The sequence below is a fragment of the Jaculus jaculus genome, chromosome 3, assembly GCF_020740685.1.
Source record: "Jaculus jaculus isolate mJacJac1 chromosome 3, mJacJac1.mat.Y.cur, whole genome shotgun sequence".
NCBI classification, from domain to species: domain Eukaryota; kingdom Metazoa; phylum Chordata; class Mammalia; order Rodentia; family Dipodidae; genus Jaculus; species Jaculus jaculus.
Window position 1 is genome coordinate 171,552,654 of NC_059104.1, and position 19,006 is coordinate 171,571,659.

At 40.8% G+C, this 19,006-nt stretch overlaps 1 protein-coding gene across 1 annotated transcript; it reads left to right on the top strand.

Moving 5' to 3' along the window:
- The first annotated feature begins 15,715 nt into the window (after window positions 1–15,715).
- Window positions 15,716–16,690, top strand: LOC101597251 (olfactory receptor 52I2-like). Its single transcript, XM_004650752.2, has one exon. It carries the CDS (start codon window positions 15,716–15,718, stop codon window positions 16,688–16,690), a length of 975 nt encoding a protein of 324 aa, XP_004650809.2.
- Window positions 16,691–19,006: the final 2,316 nt, after the last annotated feature.

The following is a 19,006-nucleotide window of genomic DNA, read 5'->3' on the forward strand; positions in this document are numbered from 1 at the left end:
TATTCAGACATGAAATAATGGAGATAAAATTATTAGAAGTAAAATGTAAAACAGATATATTGAAAAATAAAATTAAATGCACTTAAATATGCTCAAGTCTATTAGCTAACATTTTAGTAATAGATATTTTAAAAAAATATTTTATTTTATTTATTTATTTGAGAGAGAGAAGAGAAAGAGAGGGACAGAGAGAGGGAGTAGGGGTGCACCAGGGCCTCCAGCCACTGCAAATGAACTCCAGATGCATGCACCGCCATGTGCATCTGGCTTACATGGGCACTGGGGAATTGAATTTGGGTCTTCAGCCTTTGTAGGCAAGTGTCTTAACCACTAAACTATCTTTCCAGCCCAGCAATAGCAATTTTAAGAAAAGATGATGTGAGGATCTGTGAGATTCTGGTAATGGCCAAAGACCTTGTGTGGTTGATGTGTCTCCACCTGAATGTTGACCTCAGGAGACATTAAACTGAGCAACTCTAAGGAGAATTGTGCTATTGTTTGGAAAATTATTCTCCATTTTCCTTTTATTTTTCATTAGTATACATTATTTGTACAAATCAAAGGAGTTCAGTATATTTTCATACTTGTTCTGCTTCAATTTATATATTAAAGAGATTATAAAGGAGCTATTAGAATTTTTAGACTTTTTAATTATGCGGTATTATGGTTAAATCTTTCAATTTTTTTAATTTATTAGTGAGAGAGAAAGAAAGAAAGAAAGAAAGAATGAATGAATGAATGAATGTGTGGGTATTCCAGCACCTGTTGCCACTGCAAACAAACTCCAGACACATGCACCACTTTGTGCATTTGGCTTTACATGGGTACTGAGGAATCAAACCTGAGCAGTAGGCTTTGCAAGCCAACACATTTAATCACTGAGCCATCTTCCCAGACTCTATGGTTGGATCTTGGTGGTACAAATTGGAAAATATCATAGGTTTCTAGTAAAAATTAACTCAAACAAAAAGGGCTGGTGATTAAAATGGGACCGTGTATTAATACTTACTTGTGTGCATTTATGTAGACACACACACACACACACACACACACACACACACACACACACACACACCTGCACATAGAAGCCTTACTCTTGCCTTTATGTCAAGACAGAATATTCAACCTCATTTTGGATTAGTAAATTTGTAGACTTAACTCTCTAGGACTTCTGAGATTGCAATGCCTGCAGGAATTTGAAGACTTCACTATTGCCTGACTAAACTATGTCTTCCTTTCTTGTTATGATTTTTTTGAGATATTCAGGGTATTGTCTCTCTGCCATCTTAAGGGGCAGTTTTCCATTTATAAAAGCAGTATAGGGGGCTGGAGAGATGGCTCAGAGATTAAGGCACTCGTGTGCAAAGCTTAATGACCTGGGATTAATTTTCCAATACCCATGTAAAGCCAGATGCACAAAGTGGTGAAGTGTCTGGAGTTTGTTTACAGTGGTTAGAATCCCTGGCACATCCATTCTGCCTCTGTCTCTCTGCTTGTAAATAAAAAAAAAATGTTTTTTTTTAAAAGCACTATGAAACTAATCCAAACAAGTAAGAATGATTAGACTTACTGATTGTAGACTTACATGTCACCTAATTATTAGTTAGTGTCATCTTCTAAATTCTTCTTGACTCTATCCTTAGGGTAAACACCATGCCCTTGATGCTTGCAATGGTGCTTTCAAAAGGGAGTGGTGGTTTGGACCCCATTACTGAAGATGCCACAGCCACTGGTTGCAGAATGTAGAGAAATCATGTCATGCTGGGGAAGAAGTCCTTTGTGTTTGCTAGTTTTCATAGTGCTGGAAGGTGATATGCAACCGCTGGCAGAGAAAAGTCATCAACAATTTTGTCCAGCCGTGAGTCCTGAATTCTACGATACTGATCCACCAGGCAAGATGCGCCATCTGGTGCAATACTGTCATGAAAGTTATGTGGTAACCAAGAGTTCTACAGTTGGATTTGATGTCCACTCCATAGGAGGGAATTTATGTTTGTTACTAAAAACCAGGTCAAAAATCCATTGCTGGGGACAGAGTAGGCCCTAGGGAAGAACCCACTATTGCTGTCTTGATAAACAGATATGTTGTCAAACTGCCTCCTGAGTAATTGTCTTTATAGCCACAAGTTAGTGGCACTTTCAGCCATGGTTGGAAAATATTTTTTTTTCTTTCTTCAACAGGAGGAAATGGCCAATTAAGAGAATCATAACTGGTCAAGTGCTAAAGTAAGTGACTGATGTGTACTCGGTCCTACGTAGGACTTGGAAACCATCCTATCAAGGCTGAGGAGACATCACAGAAGATGAGATGAAAGAATGTAAGAGCTGGGGAATGAGGAGCAGTACTGTGGCCTTTTATCATCTGTAAATGCCAAGGCCATTGCACTCGTGAACTCATACCAGATGTGGCTACCTTCACATGATGGGGCCAATCACTTCTGTTAGAGGAGGGAAGGGACTTTAGGAGCCTATGCCCTCACTGATGAGCTAATGGCAGTTAATGGCTGTTGAGGAATTTGGGAAAGTCATTCCCTCCCATGGCATAGCCACTGGTGATGAAGAGTACAGTGGGACTGAGGTGGATAAGGGAGATATTGTGGAGATATTATGGTCAAAATAGAATATATATGTGTAAAAATATCAAAAAAGAAAGCCTAACTTATGAAAAGCATGCAGCATGGGGTCTTTTTTGAAATATGTAATAAAATTAAGACCATCACAAGAAAAGGAGTGGCTTATAGTACTGATTCTCAAATGTGTGCAAATCACTTGGGAGGCCTTGTTGAAAGGCACTGATTAAGTGGGCTTGGGGTGAAAGAAAAAATTTGCATTTTAACAAGCTCCCAGGTGATAAGATACCTGTGTGGAGACAATACTTTGAGTAAAAAGGATTTAAAAAGTTCTAGTAATTTCCTTATTCAATTACAATCTTATGTTCAATATTTTTGTAGAGTATTCTTTTTGTAACAATGATTATCCTCATCAGTGACCATAATGATAAGGGTTCTAGGAAAAATGATAAACCCTCAACACGCAAGTAACTCATTTATTTTTAAAAATAGTGTAGTAACTAATGCATGAGGGATTTCAGGTAGGCAGACATTAAGTGCCCTGGTTAGATAATAAATCTTGTTTTAATAATAGGTAGTAGCCAGTTGTGTTGGCGCATGCCTTTCATCCCAGCACTCGGGAGGCAGAGGTAGGAGGATTGCCACCCTGAGAATAGAGTTAATCCCAGGTCAGCCTGAGCTAGAGTGAGACCCTACCTTGAAAAACAAAACAAAACAAAACAAAACAAAACAAAACAAAACAAAACAAAACAACAACAAAAAAAATAGGTTGTTAGATTTTGCTTTGTGAGATTTGCAATAATCCAGACAGGTGAAACATTTACCATATTAAGACCATGAATGTGTTCCCAGACCTAGGTCTTTTCTTTCCTTAGGTTTGTTTATTTATTTATTTATTTTTGTTTTTCAAGGTAGGGTCTTCCTATCTAGCTCAGGCTGACTGGATGATCTGGAGTTCACTATGTAGTCTCAGGGTGGCCTTGGTCAGCAATCCACTTACCGCTGCCTCCAGAGTGCTTGGATTAAAGGCATGTGCCACTATGCCTGGCTCCTTCCAAAAATGTTTGATATGTTAGTATAGAAAGCCTAGAAATCAATTTACTCCTCTACAGCTGTTTTTTTTTTTTTTTTTTGAGGTAGGGTCTCACTTTAGTCCAGGCTGACCTGGAATTCACTATGTAGTCTCAAGATGGCCTTGAACTCACGGTGATCCTCCTACCTCTGCCTCCTGAGTGTTGGGATTAAAGGCGTGAGCCACCACTCCTGGCAGATTTTTGACAAAGGTGCTAAGAACATATATTGCATAAAGCACAATCTTTTCAATGGTGCTGGAAAAATTGGATAACCACATGCAGGAGAATGAAACTAACTCCCTATCTCTTACCAGTTACAAAACTGAACTTAAAACAGACTAAACACTGAAATGTAAGGCTTGAAACTACTCCAATAAAACACAGAGAAGCTGGGTTTGGTGGTGCACACCCTTAATCCCAGCACTATGGCAGCAGAGGTAGGAGGATCAACATGAATTTGAGGCCACCCTGAAACTGCATAGTGAATTCCAGGTCAGCCTGAGCTAGAGTGAGACTCTACCTCAAAAAACTAAACAAACAAACAAACAAGCAAACAAATAAACACCCAGAGCAAATCCCTTCAGGACTTTGAAATGGGCAGACTATTTTGCACAAGATCCCAAAAAGGAAACAAACAACAAAACCTGACAAATGGGATTAACTTTGCACACTAGAGGTATCAACAAAGTGAAGAGACAACCTACAAATCTGAGAAAATGTTTGCAAATGATGTCTCAGATATGGTGTTGACATTCAGAATATATATAAGGAACTCTAAAACTCAATAGTAAAGCAAAAAGACAAAAAGTCCATTGAAAAAGAATAATAGATCTATATAAGTATTTTTTCAAATGGAGGCAGACAAATGGCTAACAAGAACATGAACAAAATGTTTAACTTATGTAATTATTAGGGTGGTTCAAATTAAAGTATCAAGCAGAAATCATCTCACTGCAGAAAGACTCAAGGTAATAAGTGCTGGAGAGGATGTGGTTAAATAGGAACGCTTATACGTATTTGGTGGGAATACAAATTAGTAATCCTATTGTAAAAATAGTATGAATGTTTCTCACAAAACTAAAAATAGAACTATCATAATATAAAGGAATCATACTTTGGAGTATATATCCAAAGGAAATGAAATCAGTTTATTGTCAACATCTGCACACCCATGATTATTATAGTACTATTCACAACCAGAAGAAGCAATCTACCTGTCCACTAAATGATGAACAAAGAAAGTGTAATGTGTGTGTGTGTGTGTGTGTGTGTGTGTGTGTGTGTGAGATTCCGTTGGATGCATGCACCCCACAGATGTTCTTCATGCATGGATTTGGAGTCACAGAATCCAGAGTCCTTGTGTCCATGGCCTTTGAAGATTCATGGCTATCCAAGACCCACTGTGCCATGCTTCTATCCTCACTCATGGCATCACAGGCAAGATTGGATTAGTTGTCCTTACTCGGGCATTCTGTGTGGTCTTCCCTGTGCCTTTCCTAACAAAGCAGCTACCTCTCTGCCACTCCAGTGTCTTATCTCATCCACATTGCCGTCACCAAGATGCGATGTGGCTAGCCTGTGCCAGCACCTGAGTCAACAAGCCTGTACGGTCTCATCATCATCATCCTCACTTTAGGGCTTGACGCCCTGGTCATCCTCTTCTCTTATGTCCTCATCCTGAAGACAGCTCTGGGCGTGGCTGCCAGAGCTGAGCGGTTCAAAGCCCTCAACACTTGCCTCTCCCACATCTGTGCTGTGCTCCTCTTCTGGGTCCCTCTTGTTGGCATCATCATGGTCCCCAGATTTGGGAAACATTTATTACCAGTAGTGCACATGCTCATGGCCAATATCTACCTGCTCCTGCCCCCGGTGCTGAACCCCATGATCTATAGTGTGAAGGCCAAGCAGGCACTAAGACAGATCATCCAAGTGTTCCAGGGTAGGAAGAATAGGGCTTGAGGAATGGAGTTACGTATAAGACACAGAATAGGTAGACACTGGAAATTTACTACTTCCTCTTTCATCAGTTATGGTGTAATTATACTGTGCGCATCTGGTGTGCAGCTGGAATGGAGGCCGTTTTTTTTTTCTGTGTGTACTTTATTTTGGAATGTATGCATTTGATAGCTGGTGTCACAAATACCAATTTAATCAAGTAGGTTTTATTGTTTTTTTTAAAGATTTTAAAATTTTTATTTATTTATTAGAGACAGAGAGAAGGAGAGAGAGAGGGAGATAATGGGTGTGCTAGAGCCTCCAGCCAAGGCAACTGAACTCCAGATGCATGCGCTACCTTGCGAATTGGCTTACTTGTGACCTGTAGAATCGAACTGGAGTCCTTAGGCTCTGCAAGCATGCACCTTAACCACTAAACCATCTCTCCAGCCTCATCTTATTGTGTTTTGAAAGTGGAGATGGACATCAGTGAAGACCAATTGTCTGTTTAGACAGAGATCACTTATGACTGTTCATCCTTATGATATTTAACTAACCAAGAAAGATTCAGCAAGTCCTTTGAAAATGTAGAGGAAATGAGTATATGAAATACTAATTTTTGAGTAGAAAAAAATTATTACAAGCCGGGAGTGATGGTGTACACCTTTAATCCTAGCTCTCGGGAGGCAGAGGTAGGAGCATCGCCATGAGTTCAATTCCACCCTGAGACTACATAGTGAATTCCAGGTCAGCCTGGGCTACAGTGAGACCCTACCTAGAAAAACCCAACAACAACAACAACAAAACTGTTACAGATCAAACATTATTTATCTTGATGTCTAGATGTGGGCATGAGAAGGGAGTAACTAAACTAGATACATGTGCAGTTCTTTATACATATCTTTTCAAAATGTAATATCACTTCTTAATAGAGTTGCCACAGTTCTAGTCGATCTGTCACCCACTCAGTGCCTTAGTACTGCCCTGCCTTAACTCTTCTCACCTACCATGAATGACACCATTTTTGCTGTGTGCTAGAGGATCCAATAAAACTTTACCCAGTCAAATTCTTTGTGACGTCAAGTAAGGCAAGCAAAAAATTTAAGATTTATACATCAATTGCAACATGCTTTTACATGAATGCTAATGTCTAGTGTAACATTGTGAAAAGGGCTGAAGAGATGGCTTAGCAGTTAAGGCGCTTGCCTGCAAAGCCAAAAGACCCAGGTGTGATTCCCCAGGACCCACGTAAGCCAGATACACAAGGGGGCACAAGCATCTGGAATTCGTTTTCAGTGGCTAGAGGCCCTGGAGAGCCCATTCTCTGTCTATCTCCTCTCTCTCTGCTTGCAAATAAATAAATGAAAAATTTTAAATTGTGGAAAGAACTATGAACAGAATAAAAAATCACCACATGTAGAAGAAAACTACATTTCCATCATTCACCCTGTTAAAAATTAGCTAATGGGGCTGTAGAGATGGCTTAGTGGTTAAGGCTCTTGCCTGGGAAGCCTGAGGACCCAGGTTCAATTCCCCAGTACCCTCGTAATCCAGATACACATGGTGGTGAGTGCATCTGGAGTTTGTTTGCTGTGGCTAGAGGCCCTGGCACACCCATTTGCTATTTGCCTTTCTTTCTCTCTGTCACTTATAAATAAATAATTTTTTTTTTGCAATGGTGGAGATTGTATCCAGAGCCTTAAACATGCTCAGCAAGTGCTCTACCACTGAACCACATGCTTATCACCCATGATAGTCTCTTAAAGTGGTACTTTATATAATCCATTTTTATAGTAGTGCCTACACATAAGTTTTGAATGAATAAATGTAAAATGTAGGTATATTAGGGGAAATCCTCATATCCTGCATTGATTAATAGCCATACATTATGACTATATTCTAGAGTAAGAATAAAACACCCTAACTCAAGGAATATATTTATATATTCAGACTCAGTGATGAAAGGGGCAATTAGGTGAAGGTGCCCTTGGCATACCGCCATTATTTTCTGATGAAGTAACAGGATCAAAGATCCAAATTAGGGCTGGAGAGATGGCTTAGTGGTTAAGCGCTTGCTTGTGAAGCCTAAACACCCCAGTTTGAGGCTCGATTCCCTAGGACCCATGTTAGGCAGATGCACAAGCAGGTGCATGCATCTGGAGTTTGTTTGCAGTGGCTGGAGGTCCTTGCATGCCCATTCTCTCTCTCTGCCTCTTTCTCTCTCTGTCTGTTGCTCTCAAATAAATAAAAATTAAAAAAATATCCAAATTATGGGACTGAGGAGATGGCTTTGTTGACAAAGTGCTTGATGTGTACCTTTGAGGGCAGATCCTCAGAGCCTACCCAAAAGAGAAGCTATAACACCAGCGTGCCTATATTGTAGCAAGAAGGGAGCAGAGACAGAATTTCCTGGAAGCACCCAATGGAGTGGGCTCAACAAAAGACGCTGCTGCAGATGAGGTAGTAGGTGAGGAGTGACTGGAAAGTTGTCCTCTGACTTCTACATGGGCAGTGTGTGCTCATCCCATACTCACACGCACACACATGAACACACAGACACAGACACACACACATGCACACACACACACCACAAAATAAAAAAAATTTAAAGGGCTGGAGAGATGGCTTAGCGGTAAGGCGCTTGCCTGTGAAGCTTAAGTGCACATAAAAGCCAGATGCACAGGGTGTTGCATGCATCTGGAGTTCTTTCCAGTGGCTGGAGGCCCTGGCACATATCTGCCTCTCTTTCTCTCTTTCAAATAAATAAGTAAATAAGTAAACAAACAAATAAATAAATAAATTGTAAGTATGACCCTACTTTAAAAAATATTTTATTTATTTGCGAAGAGGGCTGGTAAGATGGCTTAGTGGATAAAGTGCTTGCCACTCAAGTTAGAATACCTGAGTTCAATTCCCAGACCCCGTGTAAAAACGCAGAATCTATGGTGGGATCCTATAATTTCAGGATGCTGGGACTGATTTCAGGATGGAAGCTGGATTCAGAAGTTCCTGGAATCTTGAGGTGAACTCAGTAGTGAACAACAAAAGGAGAACCCAGAGCAAGACATCCTGCTTCAAATGAGTCAGACAGGTGAAAACCAATTCATAAACTTTAAAAAATATTTTATTTATTTATTTGCAAGGAAAGAGAGAGAATGAATGACTTAAATAGCCACTAAAATGTATATATGCTTATATATATGTCGTTCCGCACATCTTTTTGTTATCTATTCATCTAACATTATCATGTATTTATCATGTTTACCAATCATTCAAATTAAGAACAATCAAAACTCAACAGTTGTAAGAAAAGTTGGTATATCTGTTTAAGCAAATAATTTACTAACATGTATAACAATGACTTCACAAGAAAATTTTGAAGTTGTCCTTTGGAGAGTATCCATAACAATGTTATTTTTTTTTTATTATTAGTTTTCTATTCAGCAAATACAGGCAGTTTGGTACCATTATTAGGCTCATCCATGACCTACCCCCTCCCCACCGGCCCCTCCTTGTTGAGGCATATGGGTCATGCATTGTGGAGTTAGCCCAGTTATTGGCACGATAAATGTCTCTGCATATCATGACCCAACATGTGGCTCTGACATTCTTTCTGCTCCTTTTCCATAAAATTTCCCTGAGCCATATTGGGTTCATTTTTGGTCTGCTTCAGTGATGAGGTGTTGGGGGCCTCTGAGGCTCTGGCTCTCTGGTTTGGTAGGAGTTGATTTTTCTCTGTGTTGATCTCCTTCCCCCTTGTGCTGGTATCCGGTTCATCAGGAAAAGAGCACCCTTGTTTGTTTCCTTAGTTTCAGCCAGGGCCCTTTTGAGGTATGATGGGGTGGCTCTCTCCTTAGGATCTGCATCTATCTGAAAAAGAGAAGCAGATTCTCCAATGGAGAGTAAGTTAGCACTAGGACAAATGAGATAACCCTTACTTTTTTTTTTTTTTTTTTTTTTTTTAGAGAGTTTAATAGGCGTAGGCCCTCTTGTAGCCCATGATTGATGGTAGCTTGATATTGAGAGTGGGCTTATGTTTGGATATGGTTCACAACAAAAGACCCACCAAGAATCCCAACAGCACCTGGAAACTGAACAGCACACTTTTAAACAATAAATGGATAGTGAATGAAATAAAAAATAATATTGCAAAATTCCTGGAATTGAATGACAATGAGAACACATCATACCAAAACTTATGGAACACAATGAAGGTGGTCCTCAAGGGAAAATTCATAGCACTCAATGCATTCATAAAAAAGACAGAAATATCCCAAATTAATAATCTAACCATCCACCTAAAGGCACTGGAAAACCAAGAAAAATCCAACCCAAAGAGCTCCAGAAGGAAAGAAATAATTAAAATCAGAGCAGAAATTAATAAATTGGAAGCCAAGGAAACAATTAAGATAATTGACAAAACAAAGAGCTGGTTCTTTTAAAAAATAAACAATATTGACAAACCCCTGGCCAATCTGATCAAGCAAAAAAAGGAGAAGCATCATATTAACAAAATTCAAAATGAAAAATGAGAGATCACAACAGACATAAGTGAAATTGGGAGCATCATCAGGACTTATTTCAAAAACCTCTACTCCACAGAACTGGATAATGTGGAGGAGATGGATAAATTCCTGGACGCATACCATCTATCAAAGCTAAACTCAGAGCAGATTAACCACCTTAATGAACTCATCACACTCATGGATATTGAAAAAGTAATTAAAAAAAACCTCCCCAAAAAGAAGAGTCCAGGACCAGATGGCTTTTCAGCTGAATTCTATCAAACCTTCATGGAAGAACTCAAACCAATCTTCCTTAAACTGTGCCACACAATTGAAGAACCTGGAAAGCTACCCAACTCCTTTTATGAAGCTAGTATCACCCTAATTCCAAAACCAGGCAGAGATGCCACAAGAAAAGAAAACTACTGGCCTATTTCCCTAATGAACTTAGATGCAAAGATCCTCAACAAAATACTCGCAAACCGAATCCAACAACACATCAAAAGCATTATCCACCTTGACCAAGTGGGATTTATCCCAGGAACACAAGGGTGGTTCAACATACGGAAATCTGTCAATGTAATACACCACATAAACAAGGTTAAACATAAAACACATGATCATTTCAATAGATGCAGAAAAGGCCTTTGACAAGATACAACATCACTTCATGATCAAAACATTGGAGAGAATTGGCATGGTTGGTACACATCTTAACATGATACAGGCAATAGAAAAAGTTCTGAAGGCCCAAATAATATTTAATGGAGAGAGACTGGAGGAATTCCTATTAAGATCAGGAACAAGACAGGGTTGTCCTCTCTCACCTCTGCCTTTCAATATAGTACTGGAAGTCCTAGCTCAAGCAATAAGACAGGAGAAGGAAATAAAAGGGATACAATTTGGAAAGGAAGAAGTTAAGTTAGCTCTATTCGCTGATGACATGATTGTATATGTAAGAGACCTGAGAGACTCCATCCCAAAACTCCTGAAGGTGATTAACTCCTATAGCAAAGTTGCAGGATACAAAATCAATGCACAAAAATCAGTAGCATTTCTATATGCAAATGACAAAGATACGAAGAAAGAAATAATGGACATAGTCCCATTTTCAATAGCAACAACAAAAAAAAGTACCTTGGAATAACGTTAACCAAGGAAGTGAAAGATCTATACGATGCAAACATAAAAAAAAAGTCAAAAAAGAAATTGAGGAGGACTTGAGAAAATGGAAAGACCTCCCTTGCTCCTGGATAGGCAGAATTAACATTGTGAAGATGACAATCCTACCAAAGGCAATATATAGATTTAATGCAATTCCAATTAAAATCCCTACAGTGTTCTTCACAGAGATAGAAAAAAATGATCTCAAATTTCATATGGAAAGTCAGAAGGCCTCACATATCCAAACATATCCTCAGCAAAAGAAATACCTCTGGTGGCATCACCATACTGGATCTAAAGCTATATTACAAAGCCATAGTAATAAAAATAGCATGGTATTGGCATAAAAACAGGAGTATAGACCAATGGAATAGACTTGAGGATCCGGACTTTGGATCAAGCAACTATAGCTACTTGATATTTGACAAAGGCCCGAACAATATAGGCTGAATGACTTAATATGGACAAGCCAGGGCCTGTAGCCACTGAGAATGAACTTCAGACGCATGCACTGCTTTGTGCTTCTGGCTTTACATGGGTATTGAAGAATCAAACCTGGGTTGTCAGGCTTTGCAGGCAAGCACCTTAACCATTGGGCCATCTCTCCAGCCCAACTCTAACTTATAGTTCTCGGATTTATTAGTTTTGTGACATTCTGAGCCTCACATTACCTATGAAATGTAGACATCATGATGACAGTTAAGGTCAGGGTTTGAGAATCAAATGAGATAATACCTTGAAAAGCCCCTATCTGGGTGCTTGGCTCATGACAGCATTTCTCAGATTAAACCCAAAATTGTTTTAATTGTATTTTTTTTCAGGGATACACTCTATATCATTAATCTAATGTTCATAGATCCTCTAGGGACTTGAAGAAGCAAAGACTGTTCACTCAGGAGGCATCTGCCTCCTCCTATGGTCTGGGGGATACAGGGACAGAGCAGGGAGACAAACTAGTCCCTGGAGGCGTTACAGTGTTTGGCTGCTGGGCAGAGGCTAAGGGAAGTGGGTGTCCAGGGAAAAGGCAGGATGATGGAGAGTCTGATGAGAAAGGGGGGCTCCCAGTGGGAGGTCTTTGAAAAGGACAATCCTTTGATTAGGCATTGTCGTCTTTGGTCTCCAGCGGCCCTCACTGCTTCTTCTGAAGGCCCCTGTATAAATCTCAAGTCTTTTATGGTGAAAGAAATATGGACCATCATGCATTGATGATTAGAGGAAGTTGAGCAGAGACAACTCTGGGATGTGGGTAACTAGGATTGTGGGTAACTAGATAACAAGGATTGTGCTAATGGAGTTTCTAGACCAGGAAGCAGGATTCAAATTGCCCAAGAATGAAGGGGAGACTGAGGGTAATTCAGACACCAAAAGCTTCATCTGGAAATGAGGGAGAAAGGGGAAGGTGGGAGAAGGAACAGGAAGAAAGAACTACTTGTGTACAAAGCTGGGAGAAAAGGGGTTAAATCGAACACTGGGACCGTGGGGAGGGAGTTTTACGGACCAGGAGGAACTGTGGGAAAAGGCAAAGCACTAGGGCTGAGTGGCAGTCTGGGCGAGGAGGGGAGGTGCTCTGAGGGGCACGAGATTGTCAGAGACAGCTAGGCTCTTTTCAAATGAGGTATAAGGTAATACTGTTACCTTGAGTAAGACAATTTAAATCAGAGTTATGAATTTCCTAACTCATAAATAGGAATGAAACATCTTCACACATCCTGTGATTTAGTTATTGATGTTAAATGAATTGCCTGGGCTAATTTTTTAAAAATTTTTTAAATTTTTACTTATTTGAGAGCCACAGACAGAGAGAGAAAGAGGCAGAGAGAGAGAGGAGAGTGGGCGCACCAGGGCTTCCAGCCACTGCAAACGAACTCCAGATGCGTGCGCCCCCTTGTGCATCTGGCTAATGTGGGTCCTGGGGAATGGAGCCTTGAACCGGGGCCCTTAGGCTTCACAGGCAAGTGCTTAACTGCTAAGCCATCTCTCCAGCCCATACCTGGGCTAATTTTTAATGACTGTTCCTCCAGTTATCACATGAGCATGTGCTAGGCTGAAAGCAGGAGCTAAAACAGGGCTAGAAATGTATCTTAGAAGAACTTTGCCAAAATTTTTGAAAAGAGGTCACCTTAACAACCAGTAAGCTTTAAACAAAAATCTTAATCCTGGCCTGGGTACTGGCTGTGTTTATGTGTTCATGTGTTTATAGTATGAAGTTTATCATGTTGTACACTTTTGATTTCTGCATTTTATAATATGTGTTATATGTCAACCAGTTAACTAAAAAAAACTGAGGGAGCAGTTAGTGATGCTGAAAGAGGTCACTAGATTGGTAACTGATCTTTGATTCACATGATAAAATGTCATAAGATTAGGTTGAGAGAGATAAAGACCATACTAAGTATTTGTTCTATGAAAATATTTATGACAGATGCAAACCTCTGGGAGTACTGATCAGCAAGAGGGATAAGTAAAGAGAATGAAAACTCTGTAAGAGATCATGAAAGGTATGATGTGGTGAGACTGGTATGGCTGCCAGCCGAGAATGCCCTGAGTGAAATGGTAAACTTTACACAGGACAGCAAGGAGAAGATCCCGAGTCCCAGGTGAGTGGCCGTGGGCGTCTCTCTTCCACTCTTATTTGAACAGGAGTCTATTACTGATCCTGGAACTTGCCTGAGCTTCTTGGGTTTCTGCTCCATTATGGGACTGGTGTTACAGATGTGCCTGGCCATGCCCAGATGCTTATGTGGAGCCTCAGGTCTTCATGGTTGCATAGGAAGCACTCTTAACTGCTGAGCATCTCTCCAGACCACAGCGTTCATAGGATCTATCGTATAGAGTTCAGCACTTCATTTAGACTGTCACTGTATAGCTTTTACTTTGTAGGGGTTTTCCTTTGTAGAATATTTTTTGTTTTTGTTTTTGAGGTAGGGTCTCACTCGAGCCCAGGCTGACCTGGAATTCACTATGTAGTCTCAGGGTGGGCTTCGAACTCACTGCCATCCTCCTACCTCTGCTTCCAGAGTGCTGCGATTAAAGGCGTGTGTCACCATGCCCGACCCTGTTGTTGTGTTTCTGTTGTTGTGTTTTGATAAAGATTGCAGTTTGCGGGCTGGAGAGATGGCTTAGCGGTTAAGCGCTTGCCTGTGAAGCCTAAGGACCCCGGTTCGAGGCTCGGTTCCCCAGGTCCCACGTTAGCCAGATGCACAAGGGGGCGCACGTGTCTGGAGTTCGTTTGCAGAGGCTGGAAGCCCTGGCGCGCCCATTCTCTCTCTCTCCCTCTATCTGTCTTTCTCTCTGTGCCTGTCGCTCTCAAATAAAAAAAAAAAAAAGTTTGCAGTTTGCAATGAAGTCTCAAAAAAGGGCTCTTTTCAAAGTGGCTGTTGACACCCAGGTGTCAGGTCATTTAGTGCTTGGCTCTCGAGGATGAAAATGGAAAGGGCAAGTGCATGTCACACAGTTAGGATGGAGAACCTGTTAAGTGGATTTCTTGTGCGTGGCTAATAGAGGAAAAAAAAAATGTCTTCTGTAGTATGTAGAATGCGAGAACATACGTCTATCAGTCTGATCTACATAATTATGCAGGGAGAGCCCAGGCTGCTGAAGAGAAATACAAGAGAGGTCAGCAGAGGCCCTACTCAAGAGCAAGGAGGTAGCAACATCTTAGCCTGGACACTTGCCCTCGAAGGGAAGCCCAAGAAGTGATTGCTTAAGTCAGGTTAGTCCTGAGGCTTGACAATAGGCATTCTTCACAGAAAGCTGCCTGGAAACCTCAGAAGACACGTCTGGATGACATTTGTCTGCTGTGAAATGAATAGAAGTCACACAGATCATGTGACGGCCCCTAGGCTGAATCTTAGAGACATGGTATTCAGGAAAGGGGGCCTGAGGAAGGAGATCAACTGAACTGAATATGGGCTGATTGATGGGTGGGAGCCCCAGCACATATGGAAAACTCTGGGCATGGACACACACACCTGTACCCCTAGTCCTGCCTGAGGGTGGGCATGTGGACCAGAGAATTACTGGAGCTATTGGTCTGCCAGTTTTATGGAAAACAGGTCAGAGTCATAAGAACAAGCCCCTCCACTACCAGAGAATTCTCACCCCTCCTGTGATGCTGGGAATGAGTGTGGCCATCACCATCAGAGCTGTTATATTCATGACCCCGCTGAGTTGGGTGCTGAGTCACCTGCCTTTCTGTGGCTCCAATGTGGTTCCCCACTCCTACTCTCTTGTGGCTACTACACTGTGCCACTAAATGTATACACACACCACATGCACCACTCATAACATATATCACACACACAATATGCTCCATACATATTTTTCTATGGAGTATAGTGAGGATACAAAATATGACGATATCCCAACACATTATGAACATAACATATGAAAACAAAGTTTTACAGGACTACAACCTTTCTCATAGTAACATATAAATTCACAGGAAAGCAGTCTCACCTGTGATGCGATGCTGGGTCCCCCGTTCAACCACACGATGGCATCTCCCGCCACCTTCGTCCTCATGGGCATTCCAGGTCTGCAGTCTTCCTATCTTTGGCTGGCTATCTCGCTGAGTGCCATGTACTCGGTAGCCCTGTTGGGAAACACCCTCATCATAACCGTGATCTGCATGGATTCCATGCTACAGGAGCCCATGTACTGCTTCCTGTGTGTTCTGGCTGCTGTGGACATTGTGATGGCCTCCTCTGTGGGACCCAAGATGGTGAGCGTCTTCTGCTCGGGAGACAGCTCCCTCAGCTTCAGTGCTTGTTTCACTCAGATGTACTTTGTTCACGCGGCCACAGCCGTGGAGACAGGACTGCTGCTGGCCATGGCTTTTGATCGCTACGTAGCCATCTGCCAGCCCCTCCACTACAAGAGAATTCTCACTCCTCCTGTGATGCTGGGAATGAGTGTGGCCATCACCATCAGAGCTGTTGTATTCATGACCCCGCTGAGCTGGATGCTGAGTCACTTGCCTTTCTGTGGCTCCAATGTGGTTCCCCATTCCTACTGTGAACACATGGCTGTGGCCAAGTTAGCATGTGCAGATCCCATGCCCAGCAGTCTCTACAGCTTGATTGGTTCCTCCATTATTGTGGGTGCTGATGTGACCTTCATCACTGCCTCGTATGTTTTGATTCTCAGGGCAGTATTTGGTCTGTCCTCAAAGAATGCTCAGATGAAAGCTTTAAGCACCTGTGGCTCACATGTGGGAGTCATGGCCTTGTACTATCTGCCTGGGATGGCATCTATCTATGTAGCCTGGCTAGGGCAGGACACGGTGCCCTTGCATACCCAAGTGCTATTAGCTGACTTGTACCTGGTCATTCCTCCCACCTTGAACCCCATCATTTATGGTATTAGGACCAAACAAATACAGGAGAGGATACAGAGTTTGCTTATGCGCCGCCTCTTTGACCACTCAAATCAGCATTTGTGAGCACGAAACTGCTCAGACCTTGAGCAACCCAGACCATCACAAGACATCTTACTTGGAGATACTTGGAGACATCACCTCCCACTATGGGAATTTTAAGATGAAGCTGTAAAAGTACTCTTGCATAGTTTTTAAATTTTTATAAAAAATGTGTCTGAAATGCTTCTGACTTCCTGACATACTTGTTAGCATGCACATCAAATTGAAGTTTGGACAGAGGATGTGGATTTGGTATTTTGGTTTCCTTAGTTCTGTGTCCATATTTCCAGTCAGCCTCTCTACTGCAGGAAGCTACCATTTTCCCTGAGCTTCTCAGAATTATTCCTCCCTCACATGACTGTATGGAAGAAATTGCCAGCTCATGACCCTGCTGTCTGGTCTACTGAATTCTCTGAGTTTGGTTCCTGTGCTCACTTTTGGACCACAGCCATTCTGCATTCCAAAGTGTTCCAGGTTCTCTTGTAGTTGAAGCTAAGGCTCATTAGTGGTGACTTCTTTCTAACACATGAACTTGAACAGAGAAAACTGAGCCACAGTAGGAGAAATCAACTCACCATATGGGCAGAAGAGATTGTTTCTCTGGTTCTAATTAATTTTTAATTTCTTTGGATTTCATAGAAAAGAGACATATATTTGTTTCTGGCACATATAAAAATCTGAATGAAAGTAATTTTGTTAAAATTCAAAGTGCAAGGAGAAATTATGTTGATAGCAAGTTAATATGTCTGAGTCTAGACAGTTCCTTTCTCCTGATGGTGGAAACAATAGCAACTCACACAGTATAGTGAAGATTCATGAAATAAAGTAATGAAAATGCACAAAACAACATCTGACATAGTGCATGCACTTAAAATATATCTATGCATTTCTAATTGTATATTTTTCTTTTATTTTAAATGTTTATATGTGTTTGTGATGTGTGTGTGTGATGTGTGTGTGTGTGCATATTCATTTGTATGTGGGTTCACATGGATATGTGTTCACACAAGTGTGGAGGCCAATTTTGATATCAGGTGTCTTCCTTAATCCTCCTCTGTCTTATTTTATTTATTTATTTTTGAGAAAGTGCTTCTCACAGAACCTAGAACTCACTGTTTCAGGTAAACTGACTTGGCAGCAAACCCCAAAGACCCTCCTGTCTCCTCCTTCCCAGTGCTAGGATTACATGCATGTGCCACAACACTCTGCCTTCATGTAGGTTCTGGGGATGCGAACTCAGGACCTTGTGCAACAAGCACTTTACCAACTGAGCCATTTCACTAGCCGGCCTGATTATATAATTTTAAGGGAAGTTTTAGGTCTGATGGAAAACTGTAGTGCTGTGTAAAGTTGTACATATGTGATGGCTCTACTGAATTAGTTTGCTGCTTAATAATTTTGTACCCATGCCTTTTGGTCACACTGGACTTGTTTACCTACCAAAAATACATCCTATGCCTGCAGAACATCAGACTAAGATTCTGTCTTTAAAATTTTTAATAATCTAGATAGCAGCACAGTAGATAAAATTACTATATTACAAATATTTTCAGAATTTTTTTTTGTATAAGAAATTCAAAACAAAAAGAGAAATGGTTGGGGCTGGGGAGATGGCCAAGCACTTAAGGTGCTTGTCTGGAAAGCCTAATGAGTAGGGTTTGATTCCTCAGTACCCATGTAAAGCTAGATGGAGAGTGGCACATAAACCTAGAGTTTGTTTGAACTGGCTAGAAGCCCTGGCATGCTCATTATTTTTCTCTCTCTCTTCTTTGTATGCTTGTAAATTAATTAGTTAACTAAAAAGAGAAATTAAACATAAAATTTATGAAATAAACTTTCATCAGGCTTGGAAATATAATTAACAGACAATATTATATCCAGGAATTATATGGTAAATTATATTTTTACTAAGCCAGAGGAGATACACCTCTTTAAAATTTCACAGGGACATTGTCAATAGAATTAGAAACTTCCAGACTAGAAAACAAAATAAACTGGTAAAAGGGGTTAAAGAGAAAGCAATTCATGGATAAGAAGACAAATAATTTTAATAAATATATCTTATAGTTTAATGTACATGGAATACATTAAAACTTGACAATCAGGTGAATAAGACAGTTTCAATATCATGTTTAAAGGGAAACACTGGAAAACTGTATTGAATATTTAAACTCAGCTTAATATTGGTGAGTCTATCAAATATTAGTAACAGTACTAAACCAGATATCCAGAGACACAGAGACTCCCAAGACCTCATCACTGAAGTAGACCTAAAATGAACCCAATATGGCTCAGAGAAATTCTCAGCAGAGAGGGCAGAAAGATTGTTAAACCCACATG